The 23865-nt window shown below is 38.9% G+C and overlaps 2 protein-coding genes and 1 long non-coding RNA gene across 3 annotated transcripts; 2 read left to right on the forward strand and 1 right to left on the reverse strand.

The window, feature by feature from the left end:
- Positions 1-1832: 1832 nt before the first annotated feature.
- Positions 1833-2975, reverse strand: LOC308401543 (regenerating islet-derived protein 3-gamma-like; the record flags this gene model as incomplete). The annotated part of the gene is given in 6 exon segments (XM_080889814.1): positions 1833-1910; positions 2124-2168; positions 2254-2610; positions 2736-2824; positions 2925-2947; positions 2949-2975. Coding segments are annotated over 6 exon segments (564 nt in total). The 3' UTR covers positions 1833-1887.
- A 5866-nt stretch (positions 2976-8841) lies between these two features.
- LOC308401544 (von Willebrand factor A domain-containing protein 5A-like) lies at positions 8842-16581 on the forward strand. Its single transcript, XM_080889815.1, has 9 exons — positions 8842-9107; positions 10814-10928; positions 11067-11225; positions 11311-11414; positions 15266-15327; positions 15411-15525; positions 15840-15929; positions 16232-16342; positions 16464-16581. The coding sequence occupies exons 2-5, from the start codon at positions 10866-10868 to the stop codon at positions 15309-15311; spliced, it is 372 nt and encodes a 123-aa protein (XP_080745941.1). The 5' UTR covers positions 8842-9107; positions 10814-10865; the 3' UTR covers positions 15312-15327; positions 15411-15525; positions 15840-15929; positions 16232-16342; positions 16464-16581.
- A 4743-nt stretch (positions 16582-21324) lies between these two features.
- LOC308401210 lies at positions 21325-23731 on the forward strand. Its single transcript, XR_013972488.1, has 4 exons — positions 21325-21578; positions 21690-21746; positions 21857-21986; positions 22070-23731. It is a non-coding gene; the product is annotated as an uncharacterized lncRNA (long non-coding RNA).
- The last annotated feature ends 134 nt before the right edge of the window (positions 23732-23865 follow it).

Genomic DNA, 23865 nt, shown 5'->3' on the forward strand with positions numbered 1-23865 from the left:
CTGATATGTCTAGGCAGGCTTCTTCCATGGCCTGAAGGAGGTGAACACGGACATAAGGTTCTCAGTCATACACTTTCCACCGCCATGCCGAAAATAACTCCTCTATCGGGTTTAGAAAGGGAGAGTATGCAGGCAGAAAGATATTAGAAAACCTTGGGTTATTGGTAAACCAGTCACGAACCAGAGCAGCGCGATGGAAGCTGACGTTATCCCACACAACAACGTAGTGAGGCTGCTCTGGCTGTGCTGGTTCCCTGTAGTCCAGCTGGAACATATGTTGTCTTAAACCATCAAGAAAAGCAAGGAGAAGCATAGTGTTATAGGGTCCTAGTACGGCATGGCGGTGGAGTACCCCTCGTTGGCTGATGGCTGTGCACATAGTGACATTCCCCCCACGCTGACCAGGGACATTTACAATAGCCCGATGGCCAATTATGTTCCTCCCCCTTTTCCTTCTTTTGGTCAGGTTAAAACCTGCCTCATCCACAAAGATTATTTCATGGGGAACAGGCCGTCCTTCAATCTCAAAGATTCTCTGCAAAACACATAACACAGTAGAGTCAATCGGTACCCTGAACCACAGTTCAAGAGTGCTGAAATGGCAGCATAAACTGCCATGCTGTGATGGTACACAATACTTTATACAATATCCAAACTCATACCTGAACATATTCCACACGTTGGTTTTTCACTCTGTCAGAGTTTCGTTCGAAAGGGACTCGGTATGCCTGTTTCATCCGGAATTGATTCTTTCGGAGGATGCGGTCAATTGTGGAGAGGCTGATGGCATTTATGCCTCGAAAAAGATGATCATCCTCAATCACTCTCCTTTGAATCTCTTGCAGGCGGATTACATTATTTGCAATTACCATGTTTACAAGTTCCCTCTCTTGCCCCTCCGACAAAAGCCTTAACCTGCCTCCACCAGGTGGTCGTCTCTGTGTCCTACAAAAATAGAAGCACTCATTACTGTAACTGTCACACATTCGAAGGTTCTGATTGGTGTGTGATAAATTTTGACTCCTAGTGTTTCCACCTGGTTAATTGTGTGCTAATTGAGCTCAAGCTATGCTGACTTAAGTTAACATTATTGAATGCTAGTGCTTTCTAAATGACTACATGGTGTAAGCACTGAAAAATGTAGGGATTTGTGTGTAGAGTTTTGCAGTAACAGTTCACCAAATTTGACTCATGTGTCAAAGCAGGGAATAGTGTTTATAGTTCAGGGAAATGGGTGAGCTTTTTGAAAAATAGCGTTACGGTTTTGAAATTTTAGTTTAAAAGCCTGGTTATAGTGTTTAAGCAATCGAGAAAAACTGTAATAGTCACACGCGTGGGAGATGGACACTGTATGCAGACAGCCTCAGATCTCAAAATGGTGGAGCATTAATCAAACTCTTATAGCCTCTGGTGCCCCCACCTTATCATAAAAGCCTAAACATTCACATGCTTTTCTCTCACACGGCGCCTAAGCTACGACCTTGGCTCCCCGTTTTATCTGCTCCTGCTGAGATGGGGCAGAAAACTCCAGCATGCTCTGTTCTCTTCTAATCAGACAAATAAGGCGATGACTCTCTGCAAACAGTATTTCTTATAACATCATAAAACAATATCATTCATCCACAATAAATCAGCAGTCTAATGTAATGCAAATCAGTTTAACTAATGCAATAGTTATCAGCTTCTTCTAATTCAGGAGAATAATGCAAACTAAAACTACATAATAATTCACAATCTTTAATTAGGGGTATAACATGGCATAAAATAATATTATAATCTAACAATACACATTGGGTTTGCTGGGTCATCCATCTGCTTCTCCAGGAATCTCACCTTGATGTGATGACGATTGAGACGCTGCGAATCGTTTTCTTTGGTGCTATCAGTTCAGTCAATGTCAATGAAAAGCTCTGTGGCCCAAAACACAAATATTAATTCAAAAATATATAAAAAGCAGAGTGGAATGGCTTCATTTTAAACTTCCCATTGACCTTTATACATCTACTTATATGTAAATATTGCAGCTTACAGTGACATGTGTCACACAGATAAAAAAAGATGCAGAATATAAAGTAAAACGTCAATTTATGCCTACGGGCTAGAAAACATTTTGGTAGATATACCTGACTTCTCTGTATATTCATCAGTACAGGGCTTTTCATTCATTCCTGGAGAAAAAGAAAAAAGAAAAACAATAAGATTTAATAAAAACCAGGTGAAGAAGTCTGACTGGACAACAAAACAGCAACTTACTTTGACAAATGTATGGTAATTTTTCATGGCAGTCGGCGTTGGACCACTTGATTTCTTCTGTCTTATTATCAAAGATGACTTTTCCACAGTGGTTGTCAAAGTCAGAGTTGGTGGACGAAGTTCTATTCAACTGTGATTTTACAACATTATACCCTGAAATCCACTTCCACTCAGGTCTGTAGCCAAAAATGGACCTTTGCAGTCCAATCCACACCCCCGTCTTTGAGTCTGTTTTATTTTGCAGTCTTTTCACATCATCCCTTACTTTCTTTTCGCAGATCTCAACCAGGGAGAAATGATCCCTCTGGCAGTCCTCCAAGGCATCAATCCAACTTTTACTTTTGTTGTGTAGACTGACTGGACACAAAAATCGAGAGTAGGTTTTAAAAATGTAATGCACACATATTGTACATAAACTCCATGTCATTATGTTAAATTAAATGCAGTCTTTAAGCAATTTTACTGTGTTGGGTAGAGCTTACTGTTAGCAGCAGGGTACTCAGCACATTGAAATTTAATCTTTACTTTCATGCCATTCTTTGATGTCATGTTAAAGCAGATATTTCCATTCCTTTTGTGGAGGAAAATATACAGGTGATTTATTGAAAGCATGTGTGGCACCAAATATACTGAATCTTTGTATTCAGTAATTGAGTACACATGAAACATACTGTTGTGTAAGATTAACAGCTGTTTTGTTGAAAGTGACATTTGGGTGGCATTCAGGCTGAGTGTAGTTTTCCTTACAAACTGTATCGTTTACAGAGACCTTTATAATTCCTGATACACAAAACCAACATATAAAGATTCATCAGAGAAAATAACACTGCATGTGTGCTTAAAGTATTTCTTAAACAATGTACTGGTTTGCAGTGCTTACCATTTTCTACCGCTAGAGAGGAATTCAAACACTTTCGCTCTCTGTAATTGGTGCCAGGACATGTTCCTGAGCTGTACATCGAGTACATCGAGTCCAACGAGTCCAATTTTTGAGCCACAATTTTCAGTGTGAATTGGTTTCTGTTGCTCATACAACATTCAAGTTTCCAAGTTAAATTGCCAATTTCTAAATCTCCTGCATTTGGGCACACATAGGAAGAGAAAACAAAGTGCAGCTGGACTGTTGCTGTAACAGAATAAGACCAGATCAACAGTTTAAGTATCATTTAGTCATTTGTTTTTTTTGCATTACTGTTATCTAAAGAAATTTAGAATTTAAAGAAAGGTGACTGGACTTCTTAAAGATGTTTCAGCTGAAGAACTTCTCAGGTAAGAGGTGAAAGTCTACAAGAAACTTTAAAAAGTCCAGTTGCTTTTCTTTCCAAACTCCTTAGACCTGAGAACCTGCACAGACACATTACTGTTATAGTTCATCTTTAAAAAACGTACTGATATATATGTAGTATATTTATGTATATGCAAAAATGTAAATACAAAAAAAGTGCATTATTTTTACATTTCTAATTATTTAAATTTTAAAGGCAAATATGTTTTTGTGTTATTTTCTTCAAGACCATGCAAAAAATTTGAATTTCTTTACTCTTTTTGAATATAGACTGTAATGTTCAGTTCACGTTACTCTTCATGCTTTTTAAATGTTTGCACCACTTTAACTAAATGCTGTAAGCTCCATAACAACAGGAAATATTTGTTTATTTATTAATTTTAGAATCTAGGTACATCATATTCAGTGATGGGAATAACAGCGTTACAAGTAACGGCGTTACTAACGGCGTTACTTTTTTCAGTAACGAGTAATCTAACTAATTACTATTCCTATCGTTACAACGCCGTTACAGTTACTAACAAGAACATGCGGTCCGTTACTATTTTTCAACAAACAGACTGTTGAAGCTGTGTTCATCTTACCACATCTTATATCAGTTGCACGGAAGTAGCTGACTACATAAGTAATCTGGACGCTACAGCTTTAAGCAGCTGTGCGCGCTCCCGCGGACGGTAATCACGATCACTTTCTAGCACAACACCTGGAGCTAAGGAGGCAAAACAATCGCATGAGTGCTGCTGTTTGACTGAGGAAGAATAAAGTAGTCGTGGCAAGCCAATCACATGACCACTTCAAGACAAAGCAACAAGGTGATATATACCAGTTTTTAAATTGCGTCGAGTAAAACCAGAGTCACGATAAACAATATATACGTTTTTTCCTCAATAGTTTCGTCATGTTTACTGGCTAAGGACAGCGCAGCAAGCACTCTCTGCTTATGAACCCCCCCCCCCAAAAAAAAAACCCAAACAAAAAACAGGGGAAGTTTTAGGAGTGACGGTGAGAGTGAGAGAGAGAGCGAGTTTTGAGATTTGAGAGATTTGTGATGTTTAGCGTGTTTGGAGTGTGTAGTTAATGTGTTGTCTTGTGTAGTTAGTGTGTAGTGTTGTGGATAGTTTTGTGTTGTGTGTCAGAACAATGAGGCGACTGCTGTCTCCGGGTAGAAACATGAGTGATACACCTGCTGCTGTCAGACCTGCAGGTATCAGGCTGTGATGTTCTTTATAGTGGACAGAAATTATTTTTTTGGAGTGGCACAAATAATATGTGTGGCATCTTATTTAATGCAGAACAGCTGATTGTTATATAGATAGTTTGAAATGGTTATTTTTTTTAAAAAAAAGGTAAAAGATAAATGGCTGCAAATAACTTTGTTGTTTGCAAAACTTGTGCATAGTATTTTAAAATTGACAATTTATATTTGCATTTAAAGTTATGAAATATGATTCATTAAGCATGTGTGTGGTTATTACAGTAAAAAATATAACTTTTTCTACTCTGGTTTTATGTTTTTTGTCTGATTTTAGATCAATTGTGTTAATACAGTGTGTCAAAATGAAAACATAACTGTAAATTCAGACACGTGAGGTTGTGCTGAAAAGAATGATACCAAACAAGGCAAATAAACTGTTTTTAAAGGTGAAATGTGGAGGGAAAATCAAAAGTAGTTAAAAATGGCCAATTATACCCTGGACCCCAGAGGGTTAAACGTTTTTTTTTAAAGTAACGCAATAGTTACTTTTCCAGTAATTAATTACTTTTAGAATATTGTAACTCAGTTACTAACTCAGTTACTTTTTTGAAGAAATAACTATTAACTATAATTAATTACTTTTTCAAAGTAACTTGCCCAACACTGATCATATTTAACATTTATAACAATGATCATTCACCAAAAAACATACCTAAAAGTAGTGAAAGAGGGCTCAGCAATTCCATGGCCTGTAAATACAAAAATCAAAATAAAAACCCAACAACAACAAAAAAAACAGAAAAAGTTGAACACATGGGATTTTATGCAAAATAATATACCGTTAATATTGGTACATCAAAATCCAACATGACAATATGCACTTTGAATAGGGCAGTATAGTACTTTGGTAGTCAAATCGTGACAGATACCACTGACAAACAAAGGCTTGTCTGTGCAGTTCTCTTCTGATGAAATACACAAACTTCTGCCAATGAACTCACATGAACTTGACCTTTAACTCGAGACTATCAGAGAAGTTATTCTTACTAAAAAAAGGCTCATGAAGGCTATCCCTGTGGACCTTTTGCCAGTTTATATAATGTTTACACAGAAATATTAAAGTGTTTAATAATTAATAATAATAAACATTTAATCATTCTACGAGTTCTTTTTGTGTTAATTTTAGAAGGAAGTTCTTAGGATTTACACAATCTGGTAATTAGTAATCTAATTTCAACTTACCTTCTCAGTGAAAACTTGCTGTTGGTCTCTGAAATATAACAGAGCTTTAGACTGGGAAATGTAAACTTGTGTCTCTGTATGGAGATACTAAACTCATCCCTGTTTTGACTATACAAACACGCCCACCAACACACCATACAGGGCTAGGATCTTATTAACACTGGGGGCCTCGCCCAGCCTTTTTTTTTTTTCTAATTTGTCCAGCTCTGGTCTCATAGCTTCTGCCTCTGTTGCACCTTCTAAATTGATAATCTGTCTTCTTCTTCTTCTTCAACTTCCCTGCTGTTATTTTTACTCTGAAATCTTAAGCTTGATTTACTTTGTAAGGACATAGTAACCCAAGATTCTTTATTAGAAGTCCTGAGAGATTCAGAGTAACAGACAATTGGCGTCACACAGTAACCATGGTTACGCACTGTCACGCGCACCTGTGCAAACAGTCTGAGAGAGACTGTGCTGTTGTTTAATAACAGACATCACTCTGAGCATTATGCATGATTTCATCTTTACATGTTGAACTTGTTGGCATTTTTCACTACCCACCAGCGTAAACTAAGAATACAAATATTTACAATGGTTTGTGTGTAACCTTTGAGGACTCGCAGTGTGTCGACTGAAGAAGGCATTCTGTCCACGCACAGACACAAAGCAATTTGAGCACACACTTAAAACTATTTTACAAATGCATACATCCAAACCTGAGCACACACTGTGCACACAAATGTCTAAAAGTACACGCAACTGCCTTCTCGCTCCCTTACAAAACCTTAAATGTGTGGACGAATCGTCTGATACGCACCGATCATGTTGCATGCCCACGTGGGGTTTTGAGGCAAATTTAACGCTGTCACTCAGGGATGGGCAACTCCAGGGCTCGAGGGCCAGTGTCCTGCAGGTTTTAGATATCACCCTGGGTCAACACACCTGAATCAAACGATTAGTTCATCACCAGGCCTCTCGAGAATTTCAGGACATGTTGAGGAGGTAATTTAGCCATTTGAATCTGTTGTGTTGGATCAAGGACACATCTAAAATCTGCAGGACACCGGCCCTCGAGGCCTAGAGTTGCCCACCCTGGCACATATCATCTGCAAATGTAAGCTGCGATCATGTCACAGTGTAAAACTGGGACATCTGGGCCTCCAATGCCTAACTATTAGTTAGCTTATACTCACTCCAGAGTCTGATTCACAGCCACGCTGAGCACTGGCTGACTTTTCCTAGCATCTAGCAGCAGATTATTTAAACTGTATACTAACGTTTATAGGCTACTGTATAGTTTCTCTAATTGGTAAATCACATTTTCTAGTTGATTTAGAAAAAGACACGTCCACGTCCCCAAAACAAGACAAAACATTTGTGTGCACAGAAAGGTTTTTCAAAGAAAAAGAATATCTGATTCGTAAAACTAAACAAATTGCCTTGTATTTGTGTGTGGATTGAGGCACGCACTTGTGAGCCCTCAAAGGTTACACACAAATGATTGTACATATTTGTAAATCTTAGTTTATGCTTGTGGATCATATCGTAGGTTTTGCAACCCTTTTGAGGCAACTTTCCCTCCATAAGTCTATGCTGCAACAGTAACAGGAGACGGCTCCTCTGTTGAAGTGCTTTAGTTATAATAAGAGGCATTCAAACAAGTAGACATCTTAAATGTTTTTGTACATTCAAAGAGTAAGTAGAGTAATGTTTATTTATATACCACTTTAAGATACGAACGAGTCACAAATTGCTTTACAGAGGTAATAAAAATGTGGTCAAAATGGACACACCCGAATTACGTAAAGCAACACAAATCACAAAAAATTACTCAAATGCCTTTCTAAATACATTAATTCACAGCTATTTTTTAAAGGATGCCACAGTGTTGATGGGCCAAAGACAGAGGGGTAAGTTGTTCTGCAGTTTTAGTTTCAAAAGGTTTCGATCTCTGGACCTCAGGATTTGGTTTGAAGAATAGGTGTCGAGTAGACCGGAGACATATAAGTGGCATCCTCTCCTCCGAAGGCCATAAAAGAAAGAATGAAGATTTTGAACTGATATGTAAATCTAACAGTAAAGCCAGTGCAGACACTTTAATAATGGAGTGATATGAGAGAATTTATGAGTGGGATAAAAGCCTTACAGCAGCATTTTTGGCAGATTGGAGATGATTAATAGATGATTTAGACAGACAATACCATAGAGCACTGTAGTAATCTAAGTGGGAGGAGATGAAAGGATGAACAAGCATCACCATTTTTGAAAAAAGTAAAATAAAAATACACATGGCAAAAATAAACCGTACAATAACATTAGGGTGTTAGACTGACCATCTCACAGACATTCTGAGTTAATGTGTAAATTCACATTGTTGCACTTTAAAGTCTCTTAACTATTAATCCACTACATCAACTGCTTTGCAGCACAGCTGCTGAAGTCACATGTTACAGGCCTGAATGCATTTTCCTTTTAACGAATCCTTCTTTTATGAGGTTTGACCCTATTCAAACAACATCTGGGACTCGAGAGCAAAAGATTGAAAATACTCTGAATATATATCATCAGTGGTAACTGAAACCACTGATGAAGCATGTTTTTTTCATGATGACATATTATATTTGTTTCACAGGATCCAAAGACTCGAACCTATTTTTCATCTATTTATAACTAATGTGTTTCCAGTCATTGTTCTATACTTAGTCTTTATTTCCAGGAAAGCTTTCATTACAATTACTTGACATGTTTTTTTGTTTTTCGCAAAGAAAAGGAAACACATCTGCTTCCACCTCATGCAAATCTAAACCCGGAAAATAATCGCGCGCATGCGCACACGCACACGCACGCACTAACACATTCTCCAACCACACACACCCATCTTTTGCTCCATTGCGGTTTATTTCACACCTCAAACATTTAGTAAACAATTAAGCAAATACAAGTAATCTGCAATAAATTACATTTAGTAAGAAAATAAACTACTAACTCTTTTACGCTACGTCCACACCTACACGGGTATTTCTGAAAACGCAGCTGTTTCGTCCACATGTAAACGGCGTTTCAAATCACCGAAAACTGAGATTTTTTAAAACTCCGGTTTTGCGTTTATGTGTGGACGAGGAATACAGAGTTCGTCACGCAACGTCAAAGGTATGTGTCTTTTTTCACGTCACGCTGTGCGCCACGTTATTGTTTACATGAGATGAATTGCAGAATAGCAGGTACACAGCAAAATCTCCAGTGTTAAATTAACACTGGAGAGTGTCTATATGGGTCCACACCTCTGAGTGTTAAATTAACACTTTTGACAGTGTTATATGTTTAAAAGTAACCTAGTCAGTTTTGAAGATTAACAATGGCTAACACTGAGCAGTGCTGATTTTCTAACACTGGAATATTTCTAACATTTTGAGTTATTTTCCAGTGTTAGAAAATCAGCACTGCTCAGTGTTAGCCATTGTTAATCTTCAAAACTGACTAGGTTACTTTTAAACATATAACACTGTCAAAAGTGTTAATTTAACACTCAACAGTGTTGTATTTAACACTCAGAGGTGTGGACCCATATAGACACTCTCTAGTGTGAATTTAACACTGGAGATTTTGCTGTGTAGAGACAAAATACTGTTAATCTGACTTTCTGCAGGTTTTACACGCTTACATATACACATGCAGCTACTGTTCCTCTATTTACAAAGGCAGAGGCGTCACGGTGTGATTACTTTACATGTAGTTGTTTTTTTCCGGTGTAATAATATTCAACATTGCTGTCAATACATTTTTCAATCCCTCTGCAAAATAGGTTTAAAAACATAAACAACTGTGGGATGCTGTTTGTCCGTGATTTGAACCGGGGGAACAAATTGTGGCCTGATGTCATTTGTATCCCGCTGTATCTTTACTGTATAAAGAGCTAAAATCTCCAAAATGTCAGGAGTAGTTAGTAATTACAACAAGTGTTTGTGAACTAAAAATCAAGAATGCGGGATACTGTTTGTCCGTGATTTGGAGAGGCCAGCGCTGCTCCCGACGAAGGGAAAACCAATTCTGCAGGGGAGACCTACCTCGGCACTTGTGCAGGTGAAGCCAAAGGGAAGATTTGCTTCATCATATTTTCTAGTCTTTGGCTTAGAATGAAGTTGGTTTGGAAACATATTCAGCGATGCTTCATCTCCTGATTTGCGTTTGTGGAGGCGCCCCATGCTAGCAGTGTCCAAGCATTGTTTTTTTTTTGTTTTTTTTTCCTTTTCATACTGCGCCTCCCTTGCAATGGCTCTGTGCCCTCCTTAGGGGGCGGGCCCCACACTTTGGGAAGGTCTGGTGTAGAGTATGGTGAGGAGGCTCTGAAGAAAGTTGAGCAAATGGAGGCTGATCTTGGAGGAACAGAGATCCTGGAGCCCCTCAAACATATTTACAGCCAACCCTGCATTACACACACACACACACACACACACACACACACACACACACACACACACACACACACACACACACACACACACACACACACACACACACTTTAATGATGTCATTCTTTAGTCCTTCCTTTTTTTCTCATTCATTACTCCAACTTGTAAGTTGACCATGAATCAAGCCCTGTATCAGTCTCATATAATCTGCTAATTATACATGAGTTGATCTGTTGAGTGGCTCCTACTGTTCCTCTCACTCTTGCTTTTTTTAACTTGTTAAAACACTTTACTGACAGCATACATACATGAAAAAGTGTGTGTAAACTCTCCTCTCCAGCTGTTTGTCTTTACTGATGCAGAGGTTGGGAACACCAAAGAAGTGATCGATCTGGTGAAGAAGAACTCATGTCCTCTGTGTACTCAGCAAAAGCTGTTGTATTGCAGGTGTTTCTCTTTTGGGATTGGGGAAGGGGCCAGCTCTGCTCTCATCAATGGGATGGCCAAGGAAGGAGGAGGTCACGCTCAGTTCATCACAGGGACTGACAGGATGCAACCAAAAGTAAGACATAAACACAATTACAGGTCAAGTTAAACATTGCAGCAGCAGCAGATACATATTTGAGATCAGACCTGCAGTGAGTAAAATGTCTGTTCCAGCTGTTTGTGTATATTTGGAGAGTTTTTCATTATTTTTCAGGTGATGCAGTCGCTGCGATTTGCTCTGCAGCCAGCTGTGGTCGACATCTCAGTCACATGGGATTTACCAAAGGAAGTGTCTGTCACTGTCCTCTCTCCACCAATCACAACACTTTTCCAGGGTCAGAGGTCACTGATTTATGCCCAGCTCACTGGACAGGTAGGAGCAGCAGCCTCTCATGTTGTTGTTTAGGTATTTGATGACAGTAATTAACGTGACTTCTAACACTGTAATTCTGTGTCAGAGCTCAGAGGCAGCAGAGGGCTGTGTGACGCTGACGTACAGCCTGGCAGGTCATCCCTCTGAGAACCAGCTGCACTTCAGTCTCAGACCTGCAGAGGACGCTGGGTAAAGCAGTTTAACACAAACAACACTTCTGTTTTGAATTGTGAGTTTCCACGTGTTGAATTTAAAACAGTATTTTCAGAAACTTAACTCTACTTACTGGAAAACAGTTAATAATACCCAAACCTAATGCTGTGTGTCTAGTTTTAAACATGTTTCACTTTTTCCTAATCATTATTTCTTGGATTAGGGGTATCATAACATCTAATAGTATATCATTACTGATCACAAACATATTAGACATGACAGAGTAATCTCAGTCTGCCGTTTGTGTGAAATCAAGGAGACATTGTTTGAATTCAAGTCCAAACACTATTGTGCAATAATCTGACACTTTTACTCTAAAATACACTAAGAACAAACAGATTGACACACACAGGAACATCACCAACAATAACTAATTTGTGTCCTCAGAGCCTGCTTTTGTAAAGAATGACAGACTTGTCTGCACATTGCACACTGTCATAGTGTTTGTTTAGAGAAGAAAACAAAGTCTGTCTGACTTTTAGAGGCAAATCCATCAGCAGCAGAAAGAAATCGAGATCCTGTCAGGACTCCTTCAGCCTGATAACTGGGGTTAAGTAAAGACAGCATGTCTGTCTGGACTAAAGGTCACCATCCTCTGTCAGTATGTGCGATAGAAACAAAGTATAGCACGATAAATCTTGAAAATATAGTCACTGGCAATACTGCATAATTTTATTTTTTTTAAAAAAGCATTTTTAGAGTTTAGTAGGAAGAAACACAGAGGTTTTACAGTGAGTTAAATGCACTGTTGTCTATGTTTACCAGATTCTCGTTAAAAATCTTTAGATTTCTATTTGGTTTCTTAACAATGTCTCCATGAAGCCCTGTAACACAAATCAATTAGTTAAAGTACAGTCATGTCTTAAAGACATCAAGGCCTGGATGACCTCGAATTTCCTGCTTCTAATTTCAGGCGAAAGCGAGTTTTTGTGCTCGACCCTAAAAATGTTAGAAACACAGAGTCCAGATACTTGACTCCCTCTGCATCCTTGTCTTTCCCCTCACCCCCAACCAGCAGATAGTTGCCCTCCCTGAACCTGGTTCTGCTGGAGGTTTCTTCTCTTTTAAACAGAGTCGTTCCCTCCCAATGTTGCCAAGTGCGTGCTCATAGGGAACATCTGGTTGTTGTGTTTTTCTTCTCTAATATTATAGGGTCTTTAGCTTAATATGCAAAGTGACTTAAAGCAACTACAGTTGTGAAGTAGTGGAATATAAATAAAATTCAAATTGGCTAATTGCAAATGATAAATGATCATTTATACAGTCTATCAAAGTGATTATGGGGGATTTCTGCTAAGCTGCAGCCTCTCTTCACTATAACTCCTGTTAAAACTATTTTAGGATCATGTTCTTTTACCAAAACAAATACCACAACATTGAAGTCTAGGGAGCCAGCTTCAGTGTTAACTTAAGCACAGCTCAGTAATTTCTTAAGCTGATGGGTAGTTTTTGTTTTTACTACCCAAGTTACTAGCTGCTTGTTAAACAGTAACTTCAAACTGTCAGTAAAACCAAGTCCAGCTTAGTTAACTCATGGATCATTCCATTTGTAATCAACACGGGTCTTCTGCTCAACCATCCATCATTTTCATAAAAAATGTTAAGATACAAAGTGTGGGCACATATGATGAGTGCTGTGAAATTTTAGGTTCAAATAATAAATACTACTCAAAATAAGTTCCTTTGAAAAATGCTCTGTCAACCCACTTTCAGGCATGTTATTTTTTCACGCACTGAAATCTGATGCCATCTCAAAAACCAAGAAAACTCCCTGAAGTTTTCAGACATCAAAATGAATGAGGCTCTATAATTTTGGAAAAATTATGCTCTTTCATTTTATTTTCAACCTGGACTAAGCAAAGTTGTACTACTAAAACAAAAATATCAGTAGATTTTTCTGTCCAACAAGAATATGTGCATATTTTTCATTTGCGAGACTTGAGGGACTCCATTTCAAATCATCAGAGCTGCGGTTGCAGGGTGGTTGGTGCCGGTTGTGGTGGTAACCACTGAACCATACCGCCTAAAGATTATGGCCACCCGTTTGGCGACTCAGGAGGGGAAAGAGGTGATCTACCTGCACTGTGCATAGTGAGGGTGGAGTGCTGCTGACTTCGAATGAGAACACTGTCGGGTGGTGGAAGGAATGCTTCAAGGACCTCCTTAATCCCACTGGCATGTCTTCCATGGAGGAAGCAACAAGGAGGTGGAAAAGTCAAAGCCTGAAAAGATGCACTGCTGTCAATTTAAATATTAACACAAAATGATGATGTGAGATAAAACAGATTTGATTCTATAATTTGAACAAAATAACATGATATAATTAAAAACACACCATAAAACAAATAAAATGAAGTCAAACTAAACGTAGGCCTGCCTCACAGCCTGAGAATAAACATCTGCATATCAGAAGCTAAAACACTGGTGGTAATCACACTCCTAACCTCCCACTGAGCTGCACCAGCGTCTGATATTATCCAGAAACCACACGGCAGCAGAAATTATTTTCCTCATCAGTTGTTGTAAAAACATGTCAGCACATTATTTTAGAGCATTTATGATATCACAGTTTGGGATTTCATCAGGAAGAGCATCCAGTGTAATAATCTGCCAAATCAAGTCGAGTGTGTGGATGCTGGAAATGTTCTGCTGGGCTGCAGCGTGAAGAAAGAAGCTCTGGGACTCTGAGGGTTTTCTTAAAGTAGCTTCATCTTCAGAGTGAACAGAAGCAGGTCTGCTTACTCCACACTGCCTTTGATACAGAGCTGTTTTATATCATCAACCCCTTTTACATGTTTATTTGTCATGAATTATGTACCTAATATTGGTTTTACCATTGTGGAAAAAAAGTATGTCAAAATTGTCTGAATACTCCTAACACAGTAGAAGATTGGACCACTGCTGTGGCAGCTCATTCACAAAGTGTTTTAATTCCTTTTCTCTGCCACTAGATGGCGATTATGTTCATGTTTTTACTGATTTCACACAGAAACACCAAAACCAATCTAGAATCTCATCAATTCGAGAAAGACCACAACCAATACAGCCTTCGTTCGAACAAAATCATACAATTGATTGTCCCAAAAATCAGAACAGAATTGGGGAAAAAGGTTTTAAATACGCTGCCCCTGCTTCCTGGAATAATCTGCAGAAGGAACTCAAATTATTAGAATTGGTTACCTTGGGAGAGTTTAAGTCTGTCTTAAAGGAACGAGAGAACAGCTCTTTTACTCAGTGTGATTGTTTTTAATGTGTTATTGTATATTTTACACATGTTGGTATGGGATATTGTATTTGTTTTAAATGTTATGTGGTATGTGACTTTTGTTGCCATGATGCCAGGTCTCTCTTGGAAATGAGATTTTTAATCTCAATGAGATTTTTTTTACCTGGATAAATAAAGGATTAATAAAAAAAGAGTGTCTTTCTCTCCATCTTCAAGCTGGCCAAACGTCATGACTTTATATCAGTAAATGGTTTTAACTAATTAAGAAAATGTTATGTGGAGTTTCCCTTATTTTTTCCAAAAAGTTAGATCATAAAGAGGTTTATAATTACTTAACACTCACTAACTTGCGCTGACATAAAATCTTATATCACTTTAAAGGTTTGTTTAAAAAAAAGAGAGGCAAAAATGATGTTTTCCTCATTATACTGATATTTGTCATTATACCATCCATAGATCATAAAAGTCAAGAGCATATTTACAAAAACAAACATATTCCTTTTCTGTCACTTTTTATGGTTTTAAACTAAAATAGCTGTAAAATAGTTTTGGTTGTCCAGTGATGTTTCTTCTGTCTCCTCTCCTCGTCCAATCCATAAAGTAGAGTCCAACTGCTCCCTGGACCCTCTGCAGTACCTCAACACTGATCAAACCCAGGCCACGGTAGGTAGAGTGCTGATGTGTCTGCTGCGTGTGGTTGTTACTTGTTACTGATGAATAAATATGAATGTGTTTGTGGTGTGCAGGTCAAGCTGGCTGCAGGACACAAGTTTGACAGAGATGTTGAACTGCTGATTTATTACAAAGACGCCCACCAGCCCACTGCTGTGGTGGAGGCAGGACAGGCCTCTGCTGAGGCGGGTGAGTGAAAAATAAGTGAAGTCATTAGTTTGCAAATAAAAATTCAAGATCCCAGTTCTTCAACCTGGAATTTAATTGTATTGGAATATATTAGAAACTGTAAACTTGACATTTTTCTGTCCTTTTCATGTCTCTGATGTGTTCAATGGCTTCATGTGGAGAGTTTGTGTTGGTAGTGAATCAATCTGAAAATATGAGTAATACTCGCACCAGCAGTGCCAGAGTATTCATAAAGTGGTGTTAGAGTTACAAAATATTTCCTCAAATCGTTCCTCTCACACAGTGGCCTCACCATCTTTCCCTCTTCCCTTCAGGACAGTCCTCTGCTCCTGTTGAAGAGTTTACCAATGGGCTGCTATTCAAACATTTTACAGTTTGGGGTCTCGTTGTGAACACATCTTCCCGTGAGTTGTATTCATGTGATCTCAGTGACTTAAAGTGATATCACTGTAAAACACCATGTTGCCTTTGGATGATTCTGCAAAACTCCAGGTTATGTTTGATTTACTTGCTAAAACAGATTACTGAAAGCATACTTGTATACCTGCCAAAGAGTTGAGCTTTTGCTTGTGTAGGTGAAAAAACTCTCCTCTCTTGCTGTTTGTCTTTACTGATGGAGAGGTGGGGAGCACCAAAGAAGTGATTGAGAATTCAGGTTCTCTGCGTACCAAACCTGTGTGTCTTAAAAACAGCTGTTGTATTGCAGGTGTTTCTCTTTTGGGATTGGGGAAGGGGCCAGCTCTGCTCTCATCAATGGGATGGCCAAGGAGGAGGTCACGCTCAGTTCATCACAGGGACTGACAGGATGCAACCAAAAGTAAGACAATGAGTCATAACAATTATCATGAAAAGGCAAGATGATATTAGTATTTGAACAGAAGACATAAATTCCAAAAACATAAATGTATATTTTTTCAGGGTTTTTCATTATTTTTCAGGTGATGCAGTCGCTGCAGTTTGCTCTGCAGCTGACTGTGGTCGACATCTCAGTCATATTGGATTTACCAAAGGAAGTGTCTGTCACTGTCCTCTCTCCACTAATCACAACACTTTTCCAGGGTCAGAGGTCACTGATTTATGCCCAGCTCACCAGGACAGGTAGGAGCAGCCTCTCATGTTGTTGGCAAACTAGATCAATCTGCTGGAACATCTGATTTTAGGACAATCACTTGCTTTTCCAAAGGACACTGACAACCAGACGTTAGATGCCACAGCCCTGGCCCACGGTATCCCCCCTCCCCCCCCCCCCCCCCCCCCCCCCCCCCCATGCATGCGGTGGGCCTTCTGTAGAAAGAGAGCAGCTTAATGAAGGTGACAAGGTGAAAATAGGGTGATTGATGTGCCGGTGCTGTGAGGGCATGTATAACACCACCTGCCCAAGTGTTGAATATAAGGAGGCTTTGAAGAATCTACAATAATTGTGTGTTGTTTGTACATGAATCACAATGTGTTACTTCAGAGGAGTGATGTTTTCAGGGGTTTTTTTTCTGCGCTGCAGAAAATTGAAAAACTACTGTGAACTTGGTGGATCTGTCCAGATCTTTGACTGGAAACTATTTCTATGAATGAGTGGTTCAAAAATGTGTAAGTGAAAAGCTGCCATATTTCAGGTCCCAAAGTCAAACGAACACTGAGGGATCACTGAGAGCTAAAAACGGTCTAACTTCTTTCATCTTTAATAAAATGATCAGCGTTGCTGTTTTACCGGGTTTAACAATTAAGTTTAACATCCAGGCATCCAAGAAAACAGAGTTTATTCAATTTAACTGAGTTAGAGGTTTGCAGTAAGTTAGCTTGCTAGTTTCCACCTAAACATGATCATCATAAGCAGTGTTACCAATTCATACACTGGTTTATCATCTAGACTTTTTGTCTCATGCAGCACCATGATCAGGTCCAGTTTTTATTTCATCTTTGATTTTTCAGCTGCTGTGCCTGAGCAGCCTCCCAGAGACCCTTTGTTGCAGTTAGTCTTCCTCCAGAAGCCATCTGGCTGCTTGATCCAGCTCTGGCTGCTGCACCGGGAAAGAGCAGTGAGGAGGTGGATTGATAAATGAAATTCATAACAAAAATTCATAATGGACTTTTTCCATTTAGGAATAATAAAAATCAGCTTTCTTTTTAATTGCTATTAACTGACAGTCAGATAACCAGCTTTTAAAAACATATTCATAAACACTTTGCAATCAACAAAATTTACACAGAGGTTATAGATGAAATAAAAAGTATCACGTGTTTTCGTGTTTATAACTCTGTTATTGTACATATTCTGTGTTATACATCATAATCATTCCAGTCTCTCTCTTTTTTTTTTTTTTACTGTTTTAATCTTTATAAAACTCTTATTTATTTATTTATTTATTTTTGTGATTTCTGCTGCCCTATTGGTCTGGTCTCTCTTGAAAATCTGAAAACGTGATATTCATAATAAAAGGATTTAAAAGTTTACTGCCAAAAATTATTAAACTTCATAACAGAAATGTGCTAACTGGGTTGAAATAGATTGAAACTGTTATGAGATTGCTTCAGGGAGCAGACATGACACCGTCTTTTAGGTTTCGCCATCACTTTGTATTATGCGCACAACACCACCCTCCTCTGGCTTCCACGTGAACTGCACCTTAAACATCAACTGTTTACAAATGTCATGACACAAACAAACGTTTCAATACCGTAAATCACTTTTTGGACTGCGATCACTTTTTGGCACAATATCGGCTCTGATAACATTTAAAGCGCATTGAAAAACTATTCTTTAATGCTAAAAATCCATTATCAATTGTAATTATTTATTTATTAATTTAAATTTCAGATATCGATCTTCATTTTTGTAAACTGGTGAATTAATGATTTTTTTAAAGAATTAAAACGACAAAGTTTGGCAACATATTTTTTATAAAGGATGAATAAAACAGTAAAATAAAATGAGAAATATATATATTTTTGAAAAAGCTATGATAATTAGACGAACTTTATTTTAAATAAATAAAATTGATTTTCGGTGGCACTGGGAGTCATGGTGATGATGACGTGTTTGAGTGCAGGTATAAAAGCAGGAGGCAAAATTGGAATTCGGGTTTCACGTTTGAGCGCAAACAGGAGCTTTTTCCCACTAGTGCTGTGAAAACTCGGATTTTTCAAACTACAGCCAACGTTTGAAAATCTTCAAGAAGGATTTGCAAAATGACTTCTACAAACTTCAGTCGCGAGATGCACCTGTTCTCCCTTTTGATTGACGAGGTGTTAGATCAACGCTATGGTGAGTACAGCAGGCTAATATGTCAGAGTGCTAGCAAACAAATACAACTTAGATTTTTGTCTTTTATTGTTTGGAAGTAGGACTTCATGAGTGTTAACGTTTAGGATGAGATGTTTCATACTTGAGTAACATCAATTTTAACATGTGCCAGTACACTATAAAGATGGCGCCATGTTTTTTTTTAAATCGCTGGAAAAAAAAACAATTGAATGCACGCGCCCTGGAAACGACATAAGGCATTGGAGGACGCTGACGTCAGCGCGCGGCCGTTTTTGCATGTAGAGGGTTTGAGTTGACATGTTTGGGCTGCTGGCGCTGAGTTATACGTGAAAGTTTCATAGATTGTGAATTTTATAAAGCTGGAGAATGGAGTTTTAAAAGTTCACAGAGTCGCTGGATGAGTTTGAGATTGAAACAGTGTGTGCCTGCAATGAGGAGGTGGGAGGTTTCTCACCTAAATGTAGCTGCTTTATTCTCAAAATATCGATGCTCAACTAATATGAAGATATTACTCCTTAATGTGAATGCGTATTAAAACCTCAGTGAAAGTCCATGCAGCCTTACACCGCATGAAAACTTTTACCAAAAAAGGTGAAGGCTTTCATAAACAATGAGTTCTGCTGGGAGCTTCTTACTGTTTGTGTGTGGAAGAGCTTATGATGATGTAAAGCCATGTCTGGACAATTTAAATTCAGGCTTTAGTTTGTGTGATCACATGATTAACGTACACGCATGCTTTGCTTTCTCGTAGCTGAGCTGGTGAGTCCAATCACTGCTCCTCAGATGGTCGTCATTAACTTGAGGAACCGTGAACTGAGCAGCAGCCAACTGGACTCCATGTCCCACCTGGTCCTCACTCTTTACCATAACCTGGTGACGGGGTCCAAGGACTTTCCTTACATACCTTTTAAAGGATTGTTCCATCGGGACCAGGTGACGACACCATTTGTCCATGTGAGGCAGAGCCAGAGAGAGAACACCACTCCTTCTCCTCCTACGGACTCACCAGCTGGCATGATGCTGCCGCCTGCGGGCTCCAGCTCTCATCCACGCTTCCTGACTCCAGTTCTTCCAGAGAAAGCGGATCTTGCTGTGCTGAAGGCAGATCGGAGGAACCGTGTCGGCACCTTGACTGTCGACGGCCTCCTCGTCACCAGAGTCATCTCCACTGTTTACCGAACAGAGGACACTGAGATGACGAACCGCTGGAGAATAACAGACTACAGCGCGGACGGCAGAGTTCTCACTTCGGTGCTCTGCCGTTTTCTAAATATGTCGGCAAAGCGTGCTAAGAGGAAGGCTCCGGAGGAAGAGAGCAGCATCCGGAGCCCGAGTCCAGCAAGGAAGCGCTTGAGATTATAATATACAGTGAAGCATGTCGAACGTCAGCAAGCCTGAACAAAGTGGTAAGTAGTAAATAGTGCTTAAGGTTGTTTCTAAAATAATGTCCTAAAATATTTGAAAATCGTCGAGGTTTTAACTTTTATTCTTTCTTTTCTGCCTCTTGTTTCTAAAAGTCAGGAAAAAGAGTCACGCTGCGAAGAAACTCCACACAGAAGATTTTCCCTCAGTAAAATGGTAAATATATTCATCTTGTTATGACGTTTGCTCACAATAACCAGGAGTGTTCCTGTGTTTCTGAAGTGATTTACTCTCATTTGGTGTTATTTCATCCAAAGACAACTGAGGGTCTTCAGAGCAGCGTGAACGGCCGTCACCTGAGAGCAAGACAGTCCTGGCGCCTTTGTGGTTCCCTCCAGGTACTCCAGCTTCATCCCACAGTCCAGAGAGATGCAGTTAGGTTGAATGTGAGTGTGAATAGTTGTCTGTTTCTCTGTGTTAGACTGACCTGTCCAGGTTGTACTCCTGCCTCTGGCCCCATAACAGCTGGGATGGCTCCAATCTTGAATTGGATAAGCTGAAGAAATGGATGGAAGGATGATCCAAAGAGAAACATTAAAGGCCCTCTCACAAAAAAAAGATAAGAACTCATTTTACACATTTAAAGTACAAAGTACACATATATTTACCATTTTACTGAGGGAACATCTTCTGTGTGGAGTTTCTTCTCATCTTGGCTCTTTTTCCTGACATTTAGAAACAAGAGGCAGAAAAGAAAGAATAAAAGTTAAAACCTCAACGATTTTTTAATGTTTGGGATATTTTAGAAACAACCGTAAACACTATTTACTACTTACCACTTTGTTCATTCTTGCTGACGTTCACTCTCCTCATCTTCTCTCTAAAGGAAGATGCAAACGCTCTCATTGTGAAAGATAAGTATACATCCATCTAACCTGCGACTCTGTCACAACTCTGATCAGCAATTCTTTCAGGTTTGTCTGTTTTGATGATGCTATTAATTGTTATTATCCTTTATCCAGGTAACTTTCAGAGAGGAGCGGAGGGAGGAGCGAAGCCAGCGTGCTCTGTAAACTCTCATTAAAAAAAAGATAAGTACATATTGATTTTATATAATTATGACAGCTCCTCCTCAGTGAACACTTCCTCTAGTTGCTGAAATCATTTGCTAATTTTTTTCTTCCCATTTGTCTTTTGTTTTTCAGAGAAAACAGAGAGGAGACAAGGTGACATTAAGACCTAAGACAGGACGGATTGAACCCTTTCTCGTAAAAAGATAAGTATTCACTCTGCTTTTAATCAGAATATTGATAAATATCTAAAATTCTGCTCACCTGGTTGATAAAGTTACTAAAACGATTCCCTCTTTACTGTCATTTGTCCTTTAGAGAGAAGATGAGGAGAGTGAACGTCAGCAAGAATGAACAAAGTGGTAAGTAGTAAATAGTGTTTACGGTTGTTTCTAAAATATCCCAAACATTAAAAAATCGTTGAGGTTTTAACTTTTATTCTTTCTTTTCTGCCTCTTGTTTCTAAATGTCAGGAAAAAGAGCCAAGATGAGAAGAAACTCCACACAGAAGATGTTCCCTCAGTAAAATGGTAAATATATTCATCTTGTTATGACGTTTGCTCACAATAACCAGGAGTGTTCCCGTTGTTCTGAAGTGATTCACTCTCATTTGGTGTTATTTGGTGTTTGTCTTTGAAAGGAGAAGAGCAGCAACGACACTGGGAGACAAACAACAGGATGATCCAAAGACAACTGAGGGTCTTCAGAGCAGCGTGAACGGCCGTCACCTGAGAGCAAGACAGTCCTGGCGCCTTTGTGGTTCCCTCCAGGTACTCCAGCTTCATCCCACAGTCCAGAGAGATGCAGTTAGGTTGAATGTGAGTGTGAATAGTTGTCTGTTTCTCTGTGTTAGACTGACCTGTCCAGGTTGTACTCCTGCCTCTGGCCCCATAACAGCTGGGATGGCTCCAATCTTGAATTGGATAAGCTGAAGAAATGGATGGAAGGATGATCCAAAGAGAAACATCAAAGGCCCTCTCACCAGATTTCATTTATTAAATTTGTCTTTACTGAACGATTTCTGGTGTGTATTTGCATTGATACTCAGACAACAGCTCCTCTTTCTGTTTGTGCTGGAAGATTCAGGCAAACACATATTACATATATAGATTGTTATGATATGACTCAGTTTCACATTTAGTGCTATATGAGAATGATAAGGTCCAGTTTAATAGTATTGCTAGTGTCTAATGAAATGAACACGTGATTTTCAGATCAAGCAAAGTGAATATTTTTCACTGTGGATAAATTACATGGAAACGTTTAATGAGTCATCAGCTATTTCGCTACAAAGATGATGTGATTAAAGGTTCTCATACATGCAGGTCAGAAGTTTTGCTCCATCCTGGATGTTAAATGCTGATCACTGTTTACACATATCTGCACATTTCTAACAGCTCATTTCACAGGTCATCAGTCTCCTGACTGCATATGCAGAGTTTTATCATCACGTGTTCATGGCAGACAAACATAATTATGAATTCTTGTTTTAGTTCCATTCAGTCACTCAACATCAGGTGTCTGCTTGTCCTGAGCTGTGAGAACTACAGTGAGTTGCTTTCCTCTTTAGCTTAGTATTAATAAACCAGGTCGTAGGTGGGCACCTGCATCAAGGAGTCAAGAAGCATATTTTACTGTTTAATGGTGAAAATAATGGATTGTTGTTCATTTGTTTAATGGAAAGACTGAAAGCGTGGCCTGGTGTTGACTTACACTTATTCAAAGTGATGAAGTACCAACAGATACTAAAAGTCACAGCCTGAAACACGTCAACTGCTTTATTATTTCTGGTTTTAAATAAACTGTAAGAGCAATGTGCAACAACAAAGAAAAAATCCCTTAAATAAAACAGTACCTAGTTCATATGTTTTAAGTTCTAACTACTAAATAAAACACAAAAAATATCAGAGAAATGCTTCAGTACTGTAAATTCATAGAGGTAGGTGCAATAAGGGAACATGATTTGTAAATCAGTCGAATAATTAAGTAGAATAATTTGTTCTGAAAACTGTAAAACTGTGTAAACTCTTTGGTAAAAACAGGAAGAACTACATTTGAAAATGAATGATTGGAATCCTTCTTCTTTCCACCTCCCAGCAGGATTTATCCGAGACGCTTTCTTCCCACATCTTTCTGAATTTCCTCTGTTTGACCAGGTCTTTTAGGATGGCCTTTCCATGAGCTCTGCAGAGAGAAGCATTTTTAATCAGCACATTAGTTTCTAAGTAAATGCAGAGAATTTATCAAAAGAAAGTCAAAATAGAAATATCAGCCTATAATTGTTAAAAGTTCACACTGACCTGACTTCAGAGGAAGCATCCTGACACAGTTCACTGACAGCCAACAGGAAGCATTTGGTGAAAATCCGTCTTGCAGACAGGACTTTCTCCGCTTCCATGAATTTATTGATTATAAGGAGCCCCAGTGCGGCACCAGCTCTCACGAGAACGCTCTTATGTCTGAGGAAGGAAACACAGACAAATCCACTCAGTGTGTTTGATTTTCACCTGATCTGATTGTGATGCTGGGGTCACAGATACTCTTCACAGGTGTGAACTTACTTCAAACCCATAGTCACCAGGCTGTTTAGAAAGCGACTCGGGCTGCAACCGTGAGCCAGAGAGGTCAGAGCTTCCTTGGCATGCTGCT

The sequence above is a fragment of the Rhamphochromis sp. 'chilingali' genome (genome assembly GCF_963969265.1).
Source record: "Rhamphochromis sp. 'chilingali' genome assembly, chromosome: 8".
Classification (NCBI taxonomy): Eukaryota; Metazoa; Chordata; class Actinopteri; order Cichliformes; family Cichlidae; genus Rhamphochromis; species Rhamphochromis sp. 'chilingali'.

Bases quoted from the DNA above. Each gene is read 5' to 3' on its own strand.
- LOC308401544 (XM_080889815.1), top strand. From the start codon at position 10,866: ATGGCCAAGGAAGGAGGAGGTCACGCTCAGTTCATCACAGGGACTGAC. The intron at 10,929-11,066 runs GTAAGACATAAA...ATTATTTTTCAG, and splicing joins CTGACAGGATGCAACCAAAA to GTGATGCAGTCGCTGCGATT. The intron at 11,226-11,310 runs GTAGGAGCAGCA...ATTCTGTGTCAG, and splicing joins ATGCCCAGCTCACTGGACAG to AGCTCAGAGGCAGCAGAGGG.